At 44.4% G+C, this 24525-nt stretch overlaps 1 protein-coding gene across 1 annotated transcript in view; it reads left to right on the top strand.

Moving 5' to 3' along the window:
* Positions 1–24525, top strand: part of FBLN2 (fibulin 2) — a 231106-nt gene that overhangs the window by 191790 nt on the left and 14791 nt on the right. Inside the window, exons 7-11 of the mRNA XM_043975890.1 lie at positions 2551–2757; positions 12664–12777; positions 14735–14836; positions 16859–16999; positions 23962–24096. Of these exons, the coding sequence (XP_043831825.1) occupies positions 2551–2757; positions 12664–12777; positions 14735–14836; positions 16859–16999; positions 23962–24096 (699 nt within the window). The remainder of the gene's footprint in view (positions 1–2550; positions 2758–12663; positions 12778–14734; positions 14837–16858; positions 17000–23961; positions 24097–24525) is intronic.

Here is a 24525-nt window from a genome sequence, read left to right as displayed (position 1 = left end):
TTGTTTCCTTCACTCGCATCCCTTCATACACATCCCGTTTTCATCTGAATTCTTTGCATTCATTGTTTCTTATGGCCCAATAATGTTTCCTCACTTCTATGTGCCTTAATTAGCGCTACCTTTCCTCAGTCAATGGGCATCCATTTTCCATGCCGTCTCCCTAATCCTTCACACCCAGGCTACAGGAGACCATGGGCATCTTGCTCCCTTATCTCTGCCCTCTTCATGACCCTGGCCTCAGCTCTGGGGCTGGTTTTCCTCCAGGACACTGCCCAGACCAATCAATTTGGGTTGGGAAGAAGGCCTGCAGCCCAGCTGGATTGAAGCAGCAATATCAGGGCAGAAACAAATGTAGAGAAATCAACACCAGGATCCTGTTTCCCTTTAAATGCCATTTCTTAATGTAAACAGAACAGATATGAAACACGTTCTTTGAATATGACCTCACATGCAAAACCCCCAGAATACATTGAATTGGAGAAACGAGGCGGGAGGGTAGGATTTGCACGTCCCAGTGTGCTGAGGGAGTTATGCCTCAGTCACATCCTTGGGACAGCTTTGCACCGGGACAGCACATGGAGACAGCCTGCAAAGAGCTCAGCACTGTGTCCAACGCAGAACCCCCCCGTAGGCAGCTCGGCATTTCAGCTAATCCCGAGGCAGGCCTGGAGTTTTGCCCAGAGACCTCCTTGACCCCAGAAATCCAATTTCTATGCTCCCTTTTCTATAGGATTCATGCCTGCCGGCTTGCTGATTTTAATTCCCTCCTTTGGACCATTGTTTCCACTCTGATCTGTTCACAGTGGAAACCCAGACTGCCCCCCCTACCAGACCCTTCCTCCAGCAACACTCAGAGCCCACCTCTCCTCCCTAGACAACACCGTCACATAGTCAGCAAGCCTTTATTTAGGGATCACGGTGTGCAAGGCTAAGTGTTGGGATGCAAAGGTAGGCAAAAACAGCTCCTAGCCTTAAGGAATTCATATTCTTTTAAATATCTAGTCTAGCGAAAGAGGCAATATGTAAATAACTATGTATGTAAAAGATACATATGTATATAAACAAACATATGTATGCACATGTGCTGTACATGTGTCTGTGTGTGCACATACAGACTGCACATATGTACGTGTATGTCTACACATGCATGCATGCATGCATACATACATACAGGTTTTCTTTTTTTGTGGGGTGATGAGGCTTAAGTGACTTGCCCAGGGTCACATAGCTACTAAGTGTCAAGTGTCTGAGGCTAGATTTGAACTCAGGTCCTCCTGAATCCAGAGCTAGTGCTTTATCCACTGTGCCACCTAGCTGCCCCTCTACATATAGTTTTAATAGGAGATAATCTCAGAGAAAAGGCATTAACATTTAGAGAAAATGGCCAGAGCCTCCTCCAGTATTTAAGATTGGAGCTGGGTCTTAAAGTAAGCTAGGGAAGCTAAGAGGCTAAGGTAAGGAGGGAGAGCGTATTCAAGTAGCTGAATCGTAGAATGCATGACTCCCCTAGTTTGAGAAATACTGCTAGGTTTCACTGTAGTCTGCCCCCTCACAAATTCAGGCTCTTTCTTGGGTCCCCTATGTGTCTCAAGATGCATCACTAGTTTTCTTCAGTCTACCACCACTGACCATCACAGAGGAGCCTTCTTCTTCACTATAGTTGATGGATCCTTCCTTTGGGTTCATTCATCCCATCACTGGTAACTGATCCTGAGACCTTTTTTTTGAGGTCTCTTTTGATCATTTTTTTCTTCTTCTCTATTTCTCTCCCCATGTGGTCTCATTCTGACTTCACTCCCTGCCTATATATAAGCACCTATTATGTGCAACTCTTCCAAGTCCTGGGGATGCTGAGACAAGTGAAATTGAGAATAGTTTTTATTGTCTGATGATGACTCAACTGTTTTCCTTCTCCCCTAACCCCCAGTTTTACATTTTTCAAAGAACTTTTCTTTGTCTTTACCCAAAGGAGCAGTGAGATGGGATTTCAGACTGGTGGGGTGATATTTAGGAGAGGCCCCTTTGTGTTTCTAACCTGGTTTAGCAGCCCCAAATTGGAACCAAACAAAGGTGACCAAAGTAGTGAGGGGACTGGGAATTGTACTATGCAAGAATTGGTTAAAAGAAGTGGGGATGTTCTTGGGGGTGGGGGTGGGGGTGGGGAACAAATCTGGAAAGTCCGTGATCTATGTGTCCAAGTATTTGAAGGAATACCACAGAGATGAGGTATTGGATTCATGGGATTTGGGGAAGTTGGAAAGAATCCTAGAGATTTTCTAGTCCAGCCTTTTCATTTTATTTGGAAATTGGTCAATCAATAAGCATTTATTAAGGGCTTGGGCACTTTGCTAAGCACTGGATTTTTTTTTTTTGGTGTGGAAATTTTTTTTAAAAAAGGCAAAAATGGTTCTTGCCCTCAAGGAGCTTAAATTCTTTTTTTTTTTTTTTGAGTTTAAATTCTAATGGAGGAGATAGCATGTATATAAACTGCCTACGAGCTGAACTATTTCTCTGGGGGTCTGGATTACAATGCAATGTCACACTCTTCAGTTTCAGAGACAGAGAACCTCCATGAAGCCCTGTCCATCAGCCAGGAGTCAGAGCTGTCCAACAGCCTTCCTGGGGATGACCGAGATGAGTGCCTCCTCTACCCTGGTGAGCTGTGTCAGCACCTGTGCATCAACACCGTGGGCTCCTATAAGTGTGCCTGCTTCCCAAGGTTCACACTGCAAGAAGATGGGCTCAGCTGCCTTCCAGGTAAGGGGAGCCAGATCCACCTTAGCAAGGAAGGGAGGGGTATTCTTGGTTTGGTTTTGAATCCAGGGCCTTCTTGGAGTTCCTGAAATAATAACAGTAGGTGACCACTTATTTAATCTACACAAAAGGCTAGCCTTGAGGGATGTGAAAGTGACAAACACGTGCTTTTTTCTCTCTGGGGTATTTGGCTTGAGCCTGCGTGGCTTCCATGGGCAGTGGGAAGCACCCAGAGAGGCACCTCCAAGGAGCAAACACTTTTGAGAGGCTAGGGGCTGTACAGGTGGCTCTAGATACTCATCCTTGTTCCTTTTAGTCATTTTTAAGTCATCCATAAATTTGTCCCTGAAAAGCCCAGATACAAAAAAGCCTCTCTTGCCATGGACTTTTGTGACGAATGTATTCCCACAGATCTGAACCACTGGCCCAGTATTGAAGAAGGTGCCCTCCTCTGCCCTTATGGGACCATACCCCTGTGAGAGGCAACTTGGCATAGCAGCTAGAGAGGACTTGGAGTCAGAAAGACCTGGATGAGAATCTCCCCTCACTTACTAGCTGTGGGATCCTGGGCAACTTACCTCACTTTTCTCATCTACAAAATGAAGAGGTTGGCCCCAGTGACTAGCTGCATACCTATGCTTCTATTTATTTATTCACGAACCTTACACAGGTCTGGCCTCCCTGGAAAGTGGCCAGTGGTCTAGAAGGTTCTTTCCATACTTTTTCCTCATTAAAAACTGAGCTAGCACACACACTGAGGAAGATCTAGAAAAATCAGTTCACACTAATGTGTTAATAGCTAACAATGTCTCCTGCCAATGGTATTTGCATTTGCTACACTGCTTTACCCAAAAGAGTAAATTTCTGTCAGTGGATATGATGGGGGGAATTTCAGGCTGCAGCAATGAACCAGTGAGGGAGGTATTTTTGAGGGGGGCGGGGAAGGGAGGGGAAGGGAAAGCAGGACCTTCCTTGTGTTTCTGACATTTCCCTGTGTAAGTTGTTGACTACTCCATCTATGTATGAGGTCATCCCTGTTGATCTAGATGAATTGAGACCAATTTCCAAGTCAGTCCATTGAGTCTTTTATTCTGTCCCTGGCAAGTTTGGCTTCTGAGGGATGGTGGGAGAGAGGGCCTCACATGGCCAGGTCAGATCCTGGAGCATCCAAGCCAGCAGCCCCTGGAGGACCCTCCCAGGCAGGTCAGCCTCTGGCACCTGCAGCCAGGAATCTGGACCAAGCTCCACCTCCCCCAAACCTTTCTCTGCTCCCAGCTAATTGCTGACCTGTGGCAATGATTGATAATACTCCATTAGCCTCAATGCAATTAATTGCCCTAGGGGAAAGAAGCCTGATTTCCCCCACATTTGTCCAACCAGCCTTAGTCACCATGCAGTGACGATTTGTCAGAGCCCTGTTGGAACAGAAGCCTGGCAAAGGAGAAAAAACATGGGTTTAAAGTAAAAACCAAAAACCAAAAACCAAAAAAACCCAACCTGGGTTTGAGCTCAAATACACTGTAAACATGCCTAGAGTGTGACAGCCACAAAACTGTTGTAAAATACTTTGGCTGGCTTTGTTATTGCTTCAGTAAGGTTCTTATGTACATTTGCTGGGGGTAGGTACGGACCTGACCTATGATTTCATGGGATTGGGATACTCCCAGGTGAAGAAACTCTTCTAATTAACACAGGTTGCCACCATCTTTGCAATTTATAGTCTTAGAGCAGGTGTTCTTAACCTGAAGTTTATGAATTTTGTCAATATATTTTGATATTTGTATTTCAGTATAATTGGTTTCCTTAGTAAGCCTATGTGTTTTATTTAATGCATCTAAGATGAATTTTGTTATTATTTTTTCTTGCTCTATAAAATAAGTGTTTGGTAGTTTGATTGGTATGGTACTGAATAAGTAAATTAATTTAGGTAGAGTTGTCATTTTTATTGTATTAGCTCAGCCTACCCATGAGCAATTGATATTTTCCCAATTGTTTAGCTCTGATGTTATTTGTGTGAAAAAGTGTTTTGTCATCGTGCTTATATAATTCCTGGGGTTGTCTTATTTTATGCACTAAAAACATTCTTCTGAGAAGGGGTCCATAAGCTGCACCAGACTTCAAAGGGGTCCATGATTCAAAATAGGTTAAGGGGGGCAGCTAGGTAGCACAGTAGCACAGTAGCACAGTGGATAAAGCACCGGCCCTGGATTCAGGAGTACCTGAGTTCAAATCCGGCCTCAGACACTTACTAGCTGTGTGGCCTTGGGCAAGTCACTTAACCCCCATTGCCCCGCAAAAAAAAAAAAAAAAAAAGAACTCTTGTCTTAGAGAGTGGCCTAGAGCAAAACTTCTTAAACTGTGAGTCATGACCCCATATGGGGTTGAGTAACTGAATGTGGAGGTCACAAAAAATTTGGCAGTAAATGTTTGATTTGTATACCTATTTTATATACCTATATACTCAAGATCACATAAAAATTTCTTGGGTTAAAAGGAGTTGAGAGTGGGAAAAGTTTAAGAAACCCTGGCCTAGAGCATTGAGAGGTTAAGTGACTTGTTCAGGATCGTACAGCCAGTTTGTATCAGAAACAGGACTTGAACCCAGGAGTTCCTAGCTTTACAGCAGTTAGTTGGTGACAGTGCACAGAGCACTGGGTCTGGAGCTTACTCCTTAGAAGATCTGGATTCAAATGTGGCCTCAGACACTTATTAGCTGCGTGACCCTGGGCTAGTCACTTAATTTCTGTTTTAGCTTCATCAACTATAAAATTGGGATAATAGTAGCACCTTTCTCCCATGGTTATTGTGAAGATAAACAGGTAATATTTGTAAAGCACTTAGGACAGTGCCTGATACATTTTGTGGTGGTTGTTCATTTATGTCCAACTTTTCGTGACCCCATTTGGGTTTTTATTGGTAGAGATACTGGAATGGTTTTGCCATTTCCTTCTCTAACTCATTCTACAGATGAGAAAACTGAGGCAAACAGGGTTAAGTGACTTGCCCAGGATCACACAGCTAGCAAGTGTCTGGGGCCAGATTTGAACTCAGGAAAATGAGTCTTCCTGACTCCAGACCCCATGCTCTGTGCACTATGGTGCCACCTAGCTGTCCCTTGGCACATAATAAGTGCTTAATATATGCTTGGGTTTTTTTTTTTCCCCTTCGTTCAAGGCCAGCTCTCTGTCTCCTATACCATGCACTGCCTCTCATTTTCTTTATTAGTTGATAAATAACAAATGCACAGGCATGTCTATGATAATTTATAATGTACATAAAGTATTTATAAAACATTTTTTGTTTTACTTGGATTGGGGGGGTATTTTTGTTTTCTTTGTTCTTGTTCAACTATTCAAATATTTGTTTTTGTCAATGGGAGTTAAGATAAAATGTATTATTTATATAGCAGTAGCCCAGAGTAGTGGTTAGAGTGCCAAGCTTAAAGTCAGGAATATTTAGGTTCAAATAGAACCTTTGACAGTTACTAGCAGTATGACTTTGGCCAAGTAACTTAACTCTCATAGGGATCTCAGTTTCCTTCTCTGTAAAATGAGGCAGTTTCAGAAGTCTGGTGGCAAGACAACAGACAAGAAGACTGGAATGAGTAGTTGTCAAAGGCAGGATCTAAACCCATGTCATCCTGGCACTAGGTCTAGCATTCTATCTGCTACCACAGGTTTCATAAGTATTTTCAATTCCCATCAGCAACCATAGGTATTCAAATATTTAAACAAAAACAAGAGGAAAAATAGCCCCAAGTGAAAACAAATGAAGCAAGAGTGATTGCAAATGAGGGTGCACATAATTGTACCTTGGTTGTTTACTGGTTGTTAAAAGAAACAAAAGATGCCCATAAAAGCTTTAGGTAGTAATGCAATTTCCCCCTGTATTTAACATGAATTTTGTTGCTGTTACTATTGCTGTAACTTAATGTAATTATAGTTAGCACGTTTATTGTTCTCTTGGTTATGTTTTGCTCATTCCGCATCGCTTCATATAAGGTGCCACCATATTTCTTTGAATTCCTCTTATAAATAGTTTCTTACGGTGCAATAATACTCTACTCTGTTCATACATCATGATTTGTTCAGCCATTCCCCAATCATTGGGCATAAAGTTTGTTTCTAGTTTTTCTTGTTTTTTGCTATTATCACCATTGATGCTATGGAAAGTTCTGTAGAAACAGGTCTTTTTCTGCCTCATTTTCTTCATCTACAAAATGGGACAGAGGAGGGCTAATAATTGCAAATATTTACATAGCCCTTTAAACAAAGCATTTTCTCATTCATTATCTCATTTCATCCTCACAGCAATACCGTGAGGTGGGTGCCATTATTAGTGTCATTTTACAGATGAGGAAACTGAGGCTGAGCACACCTAGTGAGTGTCTGTGACGGGATTCAAACTCACATCCTCTTGAATCCAAGCCCCCACTCTATTCACTGCTCCACCCAGCTCTCTAAGCTATCTCTGCTCATGTTCCTAGGACCCTCCAAGCTCTGTAAGGTCTACGGTGACAGGTTCCTTGTCCTTTCTGGACTTCAGTTTTCTCTTCTGTAAAATGAGGGGGGTCAGACTAGACTGAAGTCTATGGACTTATTAAAAAATAAACACTCAGGTGACCATATTTCAATGTAATTGATTTCCTTTGTACACCTCGATTTTATTTTATGCATTTGAGAGCATGATTCTGAGCAGGGTCTATAGGCTTTCCCAGATTGCCCAAGGGGGCTACAACACACACAAAAAGGTGAAGAATCCCTGGATTCAGTGCTCTTCAAGATCCCTTCCAGCTCTTAACATTCCATGATTTTATTATCCTAGAGCTAGGAGTATTACAGGGTCATGAGAGGTTTTAATCATTTCACAGATGGAGCACCTATTTGGCACAGTGGAATAGGGGGCCAGACCTGGAGTTAGGAAGATCTGAGTTCAAATCTGGATCAGAAACTTACTACCTGTGTGACTCTGGGCAAGTCACTTAATCTCTATTTGCCTCAGTTTTCTCATCAATAAAATGGAGATAATAATAGGAAGCTAGGTGGTGCAGTGGATAGAGCACTGGGCCTAGAGTCAGGAAGACTCATCTTCCTGAGTTCAAATATGGCCTCAGACACTTACTAGACCTTTCTGACTTTGACCCTGTTTGCCTCAGTTTCCTCATCTGTAAAATGAGCTTGAGAAGGAAATGGTAAATCACTCCAGCATTTTTGCCAAGAAAACCCCAAAGAAGGTTATGAAAAATGAATGAACAATAACAATAATAGCTCTTACTTCCTACAATTGATTGAGGAGCAAAGGAGATAATAATTATAAAACAGCACAGTTTGTGGGTAGGATGAGATGAGCAGGGTGGGAAGGCCCATGCATCCAGTAGCAGGCCACTGAAGGCATCTGGGATCTGAATCACTGTGAAGCTACATAGGAACCAGTCCTTCTAGGACATGCTTTTTAGGCTTTTTAATCATCCCATTTCCCTTGCTCTTGAGACAGCTTGCCAATGGCCCATGATCCTCTTAAAATGAGGTATTCAGAACTCCAGATGTGGGGCCTAATGAGTAAAAAAGCACAATGTGCCTATTGCTTCCCTCGTTCTGGATACTAGAGTTCTGTTAATACTGCCCAATATCACATTAGCTTTTTTAGCTGCCTCCTCACAGTGTTGGTTCCTGCTGAGCTTTCAATCACCTCAACCCCCAGGTTTTGTTCCCATGATCTGCTGTCAGGCAAGGTCTCCCCTGTCCTGTACTAGTGAAACACTTTATCTCGCTCTCTCCCTGTAAAATCTCATCTTGTTGGTTTTGGCCCAGGATGGAAGCCTGTTGAGATTTCTTTTGGATCCTGTTGTAGTGTTCCAACAAATCAGCCTGGGTCGTCCACAAATCTGATAAACACTCACTGTGTCCTCATCCAAATCATTGATAACAACATTCAATAAAAGAGCTAAATCTGAGGCCCTGGAGCTGCCACAAGGAACCTCCCTCCATGTTGATGCAGGTTCATCAGTCAACACTTTGGGTACACCTATTCAATCAGCTAGGAATTCACCTAATGGGGCACTTATCCAGGCCACGTCAGTTTGGGTTGTCCATGGGGATGTCACGAGGGAAACTTCATTTTGAGATGAGTTTAGCTCTTCGAAGAACAAAATATAGGCCTTTCACCTCCTTTCCCTTTTCTCTCTCTTAACACGATGGGCTGAGAAATGGTCCAAAAGCAAGTAGGCAGGAAGAAGGGGGAGGGGGAGAAGAAGGAGAAGAAGAGAAGGAGGAAGAAAAGGAGCAGGAGGAGGAGGGGGAAGAGGAGGAGGATTTTTTGTAGTCCACATCTGGGGTCATTAGTCCCCTAGTTAATTAGAGTAGGATGATGTTCATGGTATGGCCCCTTTGTGAAAACTGGTTCTACAACCCAGCCAATTAAGCAATTAAACTTTTATTGAGTCAACAGGCAGTAAGTAAAATAAAATCATTAACTTAATATAAACATTTATTGATTTCCCAGAGCAGCGAGACTATTTTATGAACTTAAGTGATTTTCAACTCAATAAAAAGTGATATCATTTCTAGTATTAAATTCATTCTCTCCCTCTTACCAATTTTTTCCTTTTTGCATATATTAATTTTCATTTTTCCCCACTTTCCTTCTCTCATCTTCTCTATTTTAATTATTTTCTTTCTCTCCCTTCTCTCTTCCCCTTTTCATGGTTGTCTCCCTTCTTTCCCACCTTCACTCCTTTCATCTTCTTTTCTCCCCTTCCAGTGCTGCCGTTGCCTTTTCTCCTCTTTGCCCAATACTGCCATCCTTTCTCCTTACGCACCACCCTTGACCCACTTGTCCACAAACATTTCTCACACTTTGCCTGCTTATCTTCCTTCATTCACAACTTTCCCTGTCTCGGCAATAACTTTTGCCTTTCTCCATTAAAATCATACTCGTCCTTTAAGACCCGGCTCAAGTGCGATCTCCTCCAAGAAAGCCTTCCTTGATCCTCCTCTTCTTCAATGAAAATTTCCAAAGATTGCAAAAGTTTTACGGCTGGCTCTGCTTGATTTAGGGAATCCTGACTTCCAACTTCAATAGGCCCATTTGGGTTGATGCCTCAAAAGAATCTTTGGGTTCTGAAGATTGATAGCCCTTCATTTGGACTTAAATTCATGGATCAATAATTACTACTTTTCTTTTGGGACAGAGATATCCAAAGGCCAGTTTCCTTGGCCAAAATAAGACTCTCTTCTCCTGAAATCTAGGCCTCTTCTACAGTATCTCAATTTCCTCTCTTTAATGGGAAGAGATACAGATCAGGACTCCCTGTGTCCTCAGCCCATCCTGACACCCTAAATACCCACTTCCTCTGAGGGCATCCTGGGAAGGAGGGGTAAGCAAGGTCAAATCCTAAGGCTCATTGAACTAACAGGGATTGAGATGGTCCAAGGAAACCAGGTAATTTCCACTGGAGACATAGAAGCCCAGAGTTGATTGAGAATGGTTTCCTGGAAGCTTTTCTGGAAAATGTTCAGCACTGCTGGGCCCTGGCCCATATCCTCCCTATGTGTCTGTTGGCGTGGACTCCTCCTGGCACAGTGGCATCCTCAGTAGGAGGGAGGGAGGGAAAGAGGGAGCCCCAGGGAGCAGGAGGCAAAACATATGTCCCTGTGTATGGGTGTTAAGCTTTACTGGTGATGCCACATGTTGCATCAGGCCTCCTCACTTAGTGGAAGATGTACTGGATTGGGAGTCGGTGCACCCAAGCCCCAGTTTTAGCTCTCCCATGGAATAGCTGTGTGACCTCACGTAAGTCAGTTACCCTCTCTGAACCACATCTTTTCTTCATCTCTAATGGGGGAATGATAACCTCTGCCTTTCCCTACTACCCTAGGGTTGTTAGAAAATTTAAGTGAGGCAATACACTGAAAGTGCTTTGGTAAGGAGAATATAGTAGGTGAATGTGAAAGATTCTTGTTATTGTCATCATAAAGTTTCTCCCTCAGCCACTGTCTGCCACCACTATGCTGTAGTGAATGATGAGCTAGACTTGGAGTCAGGAAGGCCTCTCTATCACATAAAGGGATGTGTGGAAAAGGCTGCAACCATTATACAAAGAAGAATCCCAAAGATACTGCTTAGTCCCTCTTATTGGTTCAATTTAATAATAGCTAATATTTATATAGCATTTCCACTGTGCTAAATGTTTTACAATTATTATCTCATTAGATCATCACAACAACCCTGGGAGGTAAGTGCTATTAGTATATTACAGATGAGGAAACTGAGAGAGGTTAAGTGATTAATCTCAGATGAGGCTGAGAGGTTAAATGACTTGCCCAAGGTCACAAAGCTAGGAAGTGTCTGAGTCTGTTTTGGGGCTCAGATATTACTGACTCCAGACCCAGTGCTCTATCCATCGTACCATCAAAGCTGCCTCTATTGTGCATATATTGTACATATATGCTCTTAGGGTCTTTATCCCAATGCCAATTCTTCTGGCAGGTTGGGTCCCCAGAGTAAGGTGGCTGCTCCAGCCAGAATTCTAAGGGTATCCCTGAGGAGTAGGTAGGGTTTTTTTCTAATGCTATCATTTTTGTATTACTATCCTCCATGTCAAACAACCAGTTACTATATTTTCCATGTCACCTAACCAGTGATTGGCTCCCCAGTGTAATTTTGATGGTTGATATTTCCCCCATATATTGATAACTGATTAACAGAGATATTTACTGAAAAGGTATAGCAAGAATCCAAGTAAAAAAATATCCCCCTGAACTGGGGAAGATTCTTCTCTCTAAATCTCTGTCCCTGGGTAGAGTAGACTCAAGCTTCAAAGTGTTTGTACAGAGGTTTACCCCTCCCCCGCCAAATCAGGGCACTCTTCTCCACCTCAGTTCCTGAAAAGAACGGGCTCCAACTTTTTTTTTGAGGCAATGGGGGTTAAATGACTTGCCCAGGGTCACACAGCTAGTAAGTGTCAAATGTCTGAGGTCAGATTTGAACTCAGGTCCTCCTGAATCCAGGGCCGGTGCTTTATCCACTGCGTCACCTAACTGCCCCTGGGCTCCAACTTTTTAAACAGTTTTTATTTCCAGTTCCAAAACCTCTTTCTCTCTCCTGCCCCTCCTCTACCCACTGAGAAGGCAAGCAATATGTCCCCCATTCTATATATGAAATCAAGCAAAACATATTTCCACATTATGGGCTCCAACTTAAAGTGTGGCATAGCCAGAGAAGAAGTTACTTCTTTGCTTGCAGGACATTCTGTCTTGGCTGTAGCTTCAATCTGATGCTAGTCTGGGTCAAGCAGATCACTTGGTAGCTGTACTCAGTTCTTCCTCCATTACACCTTTACCTAAAACCAGGAAAGAAATACAGGGACAAAAGCATCTCCATGCATTCCTATGGTAGTCTGTGGAGATAAGGCCAGTGGTAGCAGCACATGCTCCCTCTTGTCTCACCCAGAGGCTTACAGCTTATCTTCCCTATTCATCACCAAGGAGAGAGAGAGAGAGAGAGAGAGAGAGAGAGAGAGAGAGAGAGAGAGAGAGAGAGAGAGAGAGAGAGTGTGTGTGTTTCCTCCCTCATTGGAGCCTTTGGTGTGTGTCCTGAGTTCTGACTCAATGGACAATTAAAAGCTTTTTTAAAAAAATCATGCAGTAAGTAGATGGGAAACAGTAACAACACACCTGGATCATCCTCTGAAAAAGAGGCCAGAACCTTCCATTATATACCTCCATGCACTTCTGGAAGTAAAGCTACCCAAGTTTCCTCACGGACTAGTAACTGTTTATGGTCACAGGACTGGGCCTCTGTTGGCTAGTCTTCTGTTACATATATTAAGGAAGTGAAATGATTGAAGGGATGCCTACTTCCTTGCTTCTTCCTCCTCCTTAACATTTTTTCTGGTTTGTCTATCAACAGATAGTGAAGTGATGAAGCCAAGCACTGGAGCAGAGGGGCCTCTGGCCCCTGAAGCCCCCCACAGCCAACCTGAAGTCATACATATGCCTCAGCCAGTTCCAAACACTTGCAAAGGTACGTAAGGGTGGTGGCAGATGGTGAGGGGAAAGTGGTGGTTTGGGAGGGGAAGGGCATTCTAGAAAGAGCACTGAACCTAGAAATAAGAGACAGGTTTAAATGCTCACTCTGCACCTCATATGACACAGTGAATGACATGCAAGACTTAGAGTCAGAAAGACCTGAGTTTGAATCCTTCCAGTTAAGAGCAGTTATGTGACCATGGGCAAAGGCTTCTGAGTCTTTGCTTCTGTATCCGTAAATGAGGGTAATAACATTCCTTTTAAGTACCTACCTCACTGTGCAGGCTCTAAAGAGGTAATTTAATATGTACTTTGCAAATTATAAAAGTACTAAATTAATATCAAGACTGTTCATCTGTAAAATGGGGTAATGATACTTGCTTACCTGACTCACAGCATGGTGAAAAAATATGCTTTGTCCATTATTGGTAATTCTTATTGATAATCATAATTACCAATAATAATCATGACCAGATAGATCGACAAGTCCATAATGAGTGCTCTAGATCATAGCTTCCTAAACTGTGGGTCATGACCCCATATGGGATCATGTAACTGGATGTGGGGGTAATGAAAAATTTGGCAGCAGTAAAAGGTTATGTATACCTATTTTATATACCTATATGCCTGGGGTCATGCACAAATTTATTGGGCAGAAAGGGATCATGAGTGGAAAAAGTTTAAGAATCCCTGATCCATATCTAAAGGGAAAGCAGTAGAGGTAACATCAACATGCCAAGAGGAGACTAAATACTGCAATTCTTCAATGGGAACTATCCCAGTGCCTTCAGCAGGCAGGTACCACTTTGGTTGGGAAAATCATTACATACTTAGGAGTCCCACTGTTCTCCCACGTGCCCAGGGACACAGATGATTGCAATCTCCATCCAATTCAATCCAACAAATGTTTATTAAGCACCTATTATGTGCAAAGTAATATCCTTGGTGCCAGGGATACAAAACCAAAAGAAATTTTAATGCAATCCCTGCTTTCAGGGAGACATTAAACATCACAAACTTAAGAATGAGCATGCTAATTTGAGGAAGAGGGAAATAGTGCTAATTATCAAGAGGTTGGGAAAGACTCCCTGTAGAAAGTGGCGCATGAAGTCAGCCTTGAAGGCAGCTAGGCATGCAGAGGTGAGGAAGAAAACATCCTAAGCATGAGGGGGCAGCCTCAGGTAACAGCATTGAGGGCAGGGAGAGGGAATATAATGCTAAGTTTAGGAAACATCAAGTGAGCTAGTTTTATTGGAATGCAGAGTGTATAGAGGAGAACGATGTGAAACAGAACTGGAGAAGACAGGCTACAGTTAGACTCTGAAGGGCTTTAAATGCCACACTAGGGAGTCTGTATTTTATCCTAAAAGCAATAGGGAGCCACTGAAGCTTCATGAGCAGGGGAGTGGCATGGTCCAAGTTGGGTTTTAGGAAGGATATTTTGGCTGCTGTATGGAGGATGGATTGGAGAGAGGAGAGACTAGAAACAGGGAGACCAACAAATTAAAAGGTTATTGGGGAGGGGCAACTAGGTGACGCAGTGGATAAAGCACTGGCCCTGGATTCAGGAGTACCTGAGTTCAAATCTGGCCTCAGACACTTGACACTTCCTAGCTGTGTGACCCTGGGCAAGTCACTTAGCCCCCATTGCCCCACCAAAAAAAAAAGGTTATTGGGGGGCAGCTAGGTGGTGCAGTAGATAAAGCACTGGCCCTGGATTCAGGAGGACCTGAGTTCAAATCTGGCCTCAGACACTTGACACTTCCTAGCTGTGTGACCCTGGGCAAGTCACTTAACCCTCATTGCCCTGCCAGAAATAAAAAAGGTTATTGGAATGTTCCAGGTGTGAAGTTATGAGGAACTGAACTCAAGCAAGAGTAGAGAGAAGATAATAGGGAACAGGTCCTCAGAGGACCTACTCCTAACCTCTCTCACCTTGTACCTTGATTTAGACAACGGACCTTGTAAACAAGTGTGTAATGTCATAGAGAACAGAGCCGTGTGCTCTTGTTTCCCTGGCTACGCTATCATGGCTGATGGAGTGTCCTGTGAAGGTGAGTGTGGGGAAGGGAAGGGTTGGAGGAAGAAGGGGAAGGCTATCTGTATGTGAACACACTCAACGGCTGAGCAGGCTAGAAAGACAAAGACCAAGAGGAGGGAGGATCAAAGTGTAGAAAATCATGAAGGTCCAGGAGGATGGAAAAAGACATACATGTATATCAGAATCTTGAGCCAGAGGATGCTCAGGGAAGCTTGAGACATCTAAGTTTATCCTTTCTGCAAAGAAAAGGCTGCCCGTTATGTCACACTCAAGTCAATCTGGCTGTCAGCCCAGGGTGGAAACTAGACAGTTTTTCCGGAGTGAGAGCTTCTGATAGAAAGATATCCTACGGGCCATGGGCTTTAGTCCTTGTTGAGAATCTACCACTAGAAAGAGAAGATGGGCTAAGACAGGAAAAACTTTGACCTTCCCACTTATTGGTTTGAAGCATCCAAGTCTTGGGTAAGGGACAAGGTCTTCTATTTTCCCACTCTTTAACCCAGCATCCCTGAGTCTTCAGGTTTAAGGAAGGTTGGAAAGAGGATTCATTTAACAAGCATGTATTAAGGCTCGGGGATATACCAGGCACTGTGCTAGGGAATGACATGAACACAAATGGGTAAATTCAAAATAAATCCAGATTAAACTGGAAGTGAGTTAGTGGGCTGGTGGGAGAACATTAACAACAGGCAAGTTCAGGAGATGCCTAGGGAAGAAAGGAGGAGGCAGGGTCAGAATGTGATCCTTCTCTTTAGCAGCCACTTTGTCCTACCCCAGGTCCTAGCCATGGTCTTAGCCCTGATGTTGGGATAGGGGATATGACCTTAGGGAATCAGAAGGCTAAGCAGAAGCCACAGACACAGGAGAAGAAATGCTGAGAAAGGGGAAGAAGACGAAGAACCAATTTTGCTATGGAAGGACAGAAGGACAGGATATGCTTGGACAAGCGGAACTTGGGCTCCAAGTCTTTTCTCTTCAGGGGCTAGCAGGCCACAGTGGGAATGGGTAGTCCTTCCTCTTAGACCTGAGAGGGTGATTCCCAGGCCAACTCTTCCATTCTGGGCATATCTCTGGGCCAAAAGTCCAACCCCCCGGGAATCCCATATGTGCTTCCCCAGAAGGCTCTTTCCTCTGAGAGAGCATCTATTTCCCCCAGCTTCAGTGCCCTCATCCCTCAGAGAACACCCCAGAGAAATATTTAATCTTCTGCATCTTCCTTCTTCCACCCTTTTCCTTAGACAGAATTTCTTTAAGGCTTGATCTGTTCCGAGCACCATGCTAGTAAAGTCAAGTGGAGCCAATACGAAATTATTGAGTGTTTACTAAGCCCAGGGGATACAAGAAAGGGCAAAAAATAGTCCCTGACCTCAAGGAGCTCACCATCTACTGCAGAAGATAACGTTCAAAAAACTGTGAACAAACAGGTTACATACAAAATAATGCAATGTGCTGGGGATATTAAGACAAAATGCAAAAACGGGCCCTACCCTCAAGGAGCTTACATTCTGCTGGGGAGGAAAAAACATGTAAACAGATCATTTAACAGAGGCAGCTAGCTGACATAGTGGATAGAGTGCTGGACTTGTAGTCAGAAAGGCCTGAGTTCAAATCTTGCCTCAAACACTAGCTGTGTGAACCTGAGCAAGTCATTTATTCCCTGCCTCAGTTTCCTCACCTGCAAAATGGGGATAATAATAGCACCTACTTCACAGAGTTGTTGTGAGGATCAAATGAAATAACACATAAAGTGTTTCACAAAACTTAATGTAAATGTTAGCTTTATTATTATTATTATTATTAAGGTATATATATGATATTTTGAAGAGGGAGGAAACTGACAACAAGGTACACTAAGCTCCTTGATGAGTCCTGGGGGAAGAATGGAACAGGTCATGGTTGAAGCCAACCCAGGCTCAGTGATGGCTTCATTACCACTTTCCCTCTCCCAGTGTGTGAGCATAGGCCAAGCATCATCTCTAACACCATTCTAACGGCCTTCTGTTTTTCCCTCCCGGTGTCCCCCATGGGGCCATAGACATGGACGAGTGCCTCAGAGGTGCTCACGATTGTACCCGAAGACAGTTTTGTGTGAATACGTTGGGATCATTCTATTGTGTCAACCACACAGTGATCTGTGCCGAGGGCTTTATCCTCAACATGCATAGGAAGTGCGTGGGTAAGACAAGAGCGGCTCTTTGACCAGCCGCACACCATCACCCATCACAGCTCTCCATGCTATGCCACACCGCGCATTCCACCCTCATATGCTAAAGGGGCCCTCGGTCGCCTTTGCATATGATATTTCAATGTGGCTCATTCTGCCATGTGCTTAGACTGCTGTGTCTTGTGCTACTGAGCTTTGTCCTGTCCACATCCAAGGGCAAGCATGGACAGGGGAAGCAGGTGGAGAGGGAGAGGGTGGACTCATGACCCTCTGAGATCTTGGTATTCTATAGGGCTCCCTTTTAGGGTTACCAAGGGGATGAATCAATCTATTAAGTACATAAACATTGACCCAGGGTTGCTCCTGAATATGTGAAAAGTACAGATAGTCCAAAAACTACATTGGAGTTTCTAGATTTGGTTACTCACCGTCACTCACTTTTTGACTGGGATGACTACTAAGAAGAAGTGTTGATAGTTGATTTGTATAGTGCCTTTGATTTGCACTGCCCCAAAGAGGAGTTAAAAGGGTAAAATGTAGTGCAGGTCACAAGAATCACGGGACTTAGAACTGGAAGAGACCTTAAAAATCATTTAATCGGGGGCAGCTAGATGGCGCAGTAGTTAAGGCACTGGCCCTGAATTCAGGAGTACCTGAGTTCAAATCCGGCCTCAGACACTTGACACTTACTAGCTGTGTGACCTTGGTCAAGTCACTTAACCCCCATTGCCTACAAAACCAAAGCCAAAACCAAAAAAAAAAATCATTTAATCCAATCACCTCATTCTGTGGAGGAAGAAATTATAGCCTAGAGAGGTTACGGAGTTTACTCAGCATCATTCAATAAGCTTCACAGCCTGGACTTGAATCCATGTCTTCTGACTTCCAAGTCACTCCCTTCCACACTATCACAGGTGCTGGAGGGAACAATCTGGGCCTTGGGCAAGATGTGCAATAGATAACCCATTCCCCAAATCCTGAAAGCTTATTGAGGTGAATGGATGAATGACTTTTCACAGAGGACCATTATTAGTCGTGGAAATTGCTATTACTTCTTGGGACATTCAGACTTTGAGGATCTAGTCATGATGATACAGAGAGGGGAAGAGAGATAGAGGAACAGAGAGGGAGGGAGAAAGAGAGAGACAGAGACGCAAAGAAATTGAGAGAGAAAGTGAGAAGTGGACATAGAAAGGAGGGAGAGGAGGAGGGAAGGAAGAAAAGGGAAGGGAGAGACAGAAAGAAATGAGAGGAATGAAATTATTTTCATCTTGGGCAGAGTTTTATTTTGCTTTGCAAAAGTTGGAGTTAATAGTGCCATTAGTTCTGTCTACTTCTAAACAGTTTTCTGTATTTAAGGAGAGTTCTTCTGTAAAGTTCTGTTCATGGGCCATGACAGACAGATAAGGGAGAGAGACAGAGAGACAAACAGAGACAGAGACAGAGTCAAAGACACACAGTCACACAGAGACAGAGGGACAGAGAAAGACAGAGAGAAATAGAAACAGAGAGAGATATGGATGGATGGATACATGGATGGAGAGAGAGAGAGAGAGAAAGACAGACATGCATAGGTAGATGAATAGATGCATGGATGGATGAATAAATAGGTAAAGAAACCAGAAGCAGGGGCAGCCTGCATTATATGTCTGAGGAGTCATCAATTTGCTGTGTGACCTTGGGTAAGTCACCTTCCACCTCTGAGCCTCAGTATCATTCTCCAAAAAGAGAAGGGGGTTAAACTAGATGATTGCTGAGGTCCCTTGAGCTTTCAAATTCAATCATTCTGAGATTGTTATAAAGGCTTGAGAAATCCCTCTGGAGGTGTTTGCAGCCTGACAGGGGACCAAGATCTCTGCCTAACCTCGTACTCAGAATGCTAGACACCTTACTGAGGCCCCCACTGTGGATTGGGGCGGGACGCAGATTGGGGTTTACTTCTATATGTGTCTCTAGTGCAATGTACACCTGACACCAAGTTGTGGCCCCTGTCCACCCTGCAATGTGCCCTCCACTTTACTCCTAACAAAGACCAAACAAGGACATGAATAGGAAATTCCATGATACCTGAGGAAGTGTAACCTATGGCCTGAGATTCCCAGTCTTCATCTTCCTTTGCTGCCCACAATGTCTGTAGGAATACATAAAGTGTAAACACTCCCTGTCCTGCCTCCCTCACCATGCCCCATGCCAATAGGCCCCATACCACCCCTTGGCCCAGGATCTAGAGACCAAGGGGAGCCATTGTGTGTCTGCCAAAGGCCTGCTTGTTTCCAGAAGCCCCAGTCCAACCCCTGCTTCCAGGCTCCATGCTGAGCTTCTGGGAGAAACACGCCGACTGCTTCCATACTTTGCTTGCAGAATGATATGCCTTAGCTCTCTTCTGGTGTTAGACCGTGTCAACACATGCACATTTGAAAAAATGATCATCTCACTGAAGACCACCTCCCACTGGAGTCATGCAGAGGTATCCTTCCCTTAGTAGTTTCCTTCAGTCAAGTTATTATGGATCAAAATTTAGGCACAGACCAAGGTGGTTTGTGAATTCCAAGGAAGATGGAAGGAAAGGTAACCTCTCCTTGCCTCCAGGAGGCCTGTCCATATGGGCTAAACTGGGCCTCCCCTCTGGATAAGCTATATACTGGAGAGAAGGCCTGCCTCAAAAAAAGGAACTTAGTGTGTACCTAGTTAGGGTGTAGACACTTGAAAGGAAGCCTCCTTTAGCCCATTTCCAGAAGCCTATTTTCTTGGGGGAAAACCAATCCCTTTAGCCTAGGGCAGAGAGTTCAAGGTGACTTTTGTTGTCTTATTTAAAGCAGTCTGTAATAACTGAAAGAATGCAGTCTCCATGAGAGAGAACAGAGTCCTAACTAGCAGTTTTGACACCTGGGGCAAGCAGTCCAAAATGCAATCTCAAATCAACCTTTATAAAAGACAAATTCAGGGAGAGACTTTAGGATATAAGGGTCTACTGGGGGAGAGATCTCAGGACAGCAAACCACCCCCCCAGGCATCTCTGACTGGGAATTTTTTTTTTAATATGCCTAGGGAAGCAGAAGAAAGAGTCCCAGGTTAGGGTCTGGATGGCCAATGTCAAATCACATTTTGGCCTGACCTTTTCCTATTTGAAGTCATAGAAGATGTCCTACCTATTGCTGAAACAAGAGGCACTGGCTGATTGGGACTGAAAACTCTCTGTGGTCTCTGTAGATAGAATGGAGGAATCTGATACCACTTCTTTCTGGGGAAAGGAGAGGGAGGTTAGGAGTAAAGTTTTCCTGCATTCTCACCTGCCTGCAGTTGGGCTTCTTCTAAGACAAGGCTTACCTGCCTTTTCCCCTGGGAACATTTATCTTCTGTTTCCCTGCAAATGGATCGACACTCACATGGATAGTCAGCCCCTCAAGTCTGGATGGAGCAGGGGTGGTGGGAGAGGGGTGTGTGGGAGATTCAAAATAGAATTATATATGACTTGGGTGTTACATGCCATGAAGAACACATAGAGACTGCCTGGTCCCTCAGAATAACACGCAGCAGTGCCCACCTGGCATAGTTCTATGGAGATGGAAGGCAGCCTGGTAGAGTGGGTAGGGCAGCAGACTTGGAGTCAGGAAAACCTGGGTTAAATTCCCACCTTAGACACTTACTTGCCGTGAAACCCCTGGGTGAGTTATTTCATGTCTCTGTGCCTCAGTTTCCTTGTCTGTAAAATGAGAAGGTTCGACTCAATGGCTTCTAAGGTCCCTTTTAACTCCAAATTCTATTATTCTGTCCTGAGCTGATGCTGTGCCCCTCTCTCCCAAGAGAATAAAAGAACCACATCATTCTCCTCTTTGAAGAGAATGCAGACATCCCACTCAGCTGGAGTCAGGGACATTTCTAAAATAACACTCAGGAAAATCACCCACGCATGCTTTTCTCTCTCCCCCTCCCTCTCCCCAATCACTCCCCCTCTCAGTCTCTGCATCTTCCTCTCACAGGATCATTGCCACTCGCTCTAGCTCTCCCCCCCCCAATCTCCCCTACCTTGTTGTTCCTCCATCTTTCTCTCCTCTTTGCCCTTTGCCCATTTCCTCTTCTCCTCCATCTCCTTATTCCCCCTTCTTCCCTTTTCTCTTTCACTCCCCAATTTTTCTTCCCCCTTTTCTTGGTCTCTTCCCTTTCCCTCCTCCATCTCTGCCCTCTCACCCTCTCCCTCTTCTGTCTCTCTTTGATTTTTATCTTTCTTTCTTCCCCATTTTCTCCTTTCCTTTCCCCCTCCCCCCAATTTCCATCTCTCTTCTTGACATCTTCCTTCTCAATTTTTCATTCCTCCCCTCATCCTCTTCCTCTCCTTTTCATCCTATTTTCCCTCTCCTGCCTCCCTTTTATCTCTTTTCTCTCCTTGATCTCTCCCCTCTCCCTTTCTTTCCCTCTCACTCCCTCCTTCCCTTTTTCTCTCTCCTCCCCTCCTCCCTTCTCTCTCCCTCTCCCTCTTTCCCTCCCTCCCTCCCTCCCTTCTCCCTGCTCTCTCTTCCTTCCTCCATCTCTCCCTTTTCCTTCCCCTCTTTCTCCCTCCCTCCCCCTCCCTCCCTCCTTCTCTTCCCCCCTCTCTCTCTCTCTCTCTCTCTCTCTCTCTCTCTCTCTCTCTCTCTCCCTCCCTCCATCCCTCCTTCCCTCCCTCCCTCTCCCTCTCCCTTCTTATGCTCCCCTACCCCCATTTCTCTCATCTTTCTTCCATTAAGGAGTTAGGGTGACAGCTCCAAGTGTCCCATATAAAAGCAAACCCTTCAGCCATAGTTGGAGTCCAGAAACTGTTATGTCACTATCTACTTGTAGCCTCAGGACCCTCTACCCTACCTCTTCCTTGGGGGTTGGGGAGAGTTCTTTTCCCCTCTGTTTGCCAGGTGTTTGGGTGCCAGGTTGGGCCTTGGAGGGTTCAGAATCTTGAAGGCCTGATCTTACCAGTGACCTTGCTTGCAGACATTCTTTGCCCAGCCCTGTTACTTTCCAAGCCCCATAAATTGTTCCCCAGAAAGGAGGCCCAAGAGGACCCAGAGAGCAGAAGCAAGGTGGCCCCTCAGAGGGGACCATTTTCTCCATTTTCCTCTAGCCTCAAGCAGGTGAGATCAGAGGGCTTTCCAGCAGGCTAGGAGAATTTTTCTGACAGCCATACCCATGGGAGCGACTCTCTCTTCTTTCCTTCCCAAGCTATTCTATTTCCAAGGCTAGGTAGCATGGCCAGAAGTAATAGGGTAAGATAAAGAAAAGATCAAAGCAGTTAGAAAAGGGGAGCTGTCTTTAGAGTTCACTAGCCCTCAGGTTAAGGCCTATGTCCTCAGCATCACTAGGATAAAGGTTTCCCTCACTTAATGTAGTATAGAGAGCTCTGGTGTTGAGGTTCAAAGGCTTGCGTTCACATCCCAGCGATGTGTGACCTTGGCAAATGCAGAAGTTAGACCAAATGGGGAGGCAGCTAGGTGGCACAGTGGATAAAAGCACCGGCCCTGGATTCAGGAGGACCTGAGTTCAAATCTGTCCTCAGACACTTGACACTTGACACTTACTAGCTGTGTGACCCTGGGCAAGTCACTTAACCCTCATTGCCCAGCAAAAAAAAAAGAAGAAGAAGAAGAAGTTAGACCAAATGAATTGTGCTGTGACTCTACTCAGTTCATTATAAAATAACCAGAAGGGAGCCCTCTGTGCACATTCTGCTCCTTCTACTGGCTGGGATGTCTGGCCATAGCCAGGAGCCCAGTTTCCCTTTGTCACAGCTCTCAATTTAGCTCATCATGCTAGGCCTTCTGCACCCCGTGCCCTAAACCTCCACAATCATGGAGGAAGGAATTCAACATGGTAGACTGATTCCATTTTCTGGCTAGGCTCCTGACACACCAGATGACTTTGGGAAAATCTCTTCCCCTATTTGGGCCTCAGTTTTTCCCTGTCTGAAATGAATGTGTTGGACCAGATGTCTCCCCAGGTCCCTTTCCACTGGCATTCAAACTTTTTTCATCTGTCACATCCCCCCTCACCCTCCATTCATCTCTTAACTCTCTCTCTCTCTCTTCCCTACTACCAGTAAGTGTGTATCTAGCAGTTACTAAGAACCAGAAAAAACCCAATTGCTGACTTCAAGGGGCTTATATTCCAATGGAGATGACATGCAAAAAAATTGTGCATGCGATATATATATATACAGCGTAAAAAGAAAATGGACCCAAAGGGAAGGCACTAGAATCAGAGGGCACTGTTTAGGATACATCAGGTGGGATGTCAGTTGAGTCTTAAGGAAAGTCAGAGAATCCAGGAGGCAGAAGTGAGGAGGGAGAACATTCTGGCAAAGAGGCAGAGTAAAGAGATGGAGTGTCATGTGTGAGGAAGAGCAAGAAGTCCAGTGTCAACCTTTAGTACAAGAACAGACTCCCTTGAATGACTCCTTACAAAACACAGGGTTGACATTTCTTATCCTTGGCCTTATGATGGTGCCCAGATGTGTCCAGATGTGAGGATGTGAGCCCAACTATAGCTTTTGTGCCCCTTCAAAAGCAAAGGCCCCTGGCTATAGTAGAGGGGCCTTAGAGGTCAGCAGTCTCCAGTTCCAAAATGCCTCCCTGAAGTCATAACTGAGAGACAAAATCAAATATCATAGCTTCCCTTCTAAGCAGCCACACTGTGCTATAGAGGATATTCAGAGCCTCTCTTTGGTCCCCAGGGCCGCTTTGTCATCCTTCACTGTCAAGTCAGGCCAAGGAAGTTATAAGGCTTAGTCATAATTGATGAAGCTACCCCTACTCCCTGGATGCGGATGGCCCTGAAAAAAAGCAGATTTGGCAAAGCCATGGACCCAACAATGGAATCCTGGCATGGGAAGCCCTCGCTAACTGACCTGGATCCAAGCAGTTTGGTTCTGCTGGGATTTCAGAAGCTGTCCTTTGATGATGGTGAGCTGAGCTGTTGAATTCTCCGCTTGTTTTCTTTTCCTCTTCTAGATATTAATGAGTGTGTGACAGACACACACACATGCAGCCGAGGAGAGCATTGTGTGAACACAGTGGGGTCCTTCCACTGTTACAAAGATCTGAACTGTGAGTCGGGATATGAGTTGAAAGAAGGAGAGTGTGTAGGTAAGAAAGACACCTACAATGACTTGGCTGAGGATCCAAAGCCCACCAAATGGCTTTTGGTTGATTTTTTTTATATGCTTATTTAATTTCCATTCACAGATGAACCCATTCTCATTTCTAATGCTATGTTAGAGGAATAAAAAGAGAGTGAAGAGTGACAAGTTAATTAGTACTAAGAAATGAGTTAAAATCCAGTTCTATTTATACCAAGGAATAACAGTTAAGTCTCCATTGGAGTCTACCACTCATTGCTCACAGCAGTCTTCCAAGTCTTCCAAGGCCGTGCCAATGGAACACAAGCCCTGGCAAGTGCCACCAACATGGAGGAACTTTGAGAGGAAGCATGGCATAGGGGATAGAGTTCAAGACAGAGAGTCATGAAGACTTGGGTTTAAATCTAGCCTCAGATACTTACAAGTTGTGTGACTT

Source organism: Dromiciops gliroides, chromosome 1 (genome assembly GCF_019393635.1).
Source record: "Dromiciops gliroides isolate mDroGli1 chromosome 1, mDroGli1.pri, whole genome shotgun sequence".
Classification (NCBI taxonomy): domain Eukaryota; kingdom Metazoa; phylum Chordata; class Mammalia; order Microbiotheria; family Microbiotheriidae; genus Dromiciops; species Dromiciops gliroides.
Note: the sequence above shows the minus strand (reverse complement) of the source record. Positions and strands in the feature narration are given on the sequence as shown.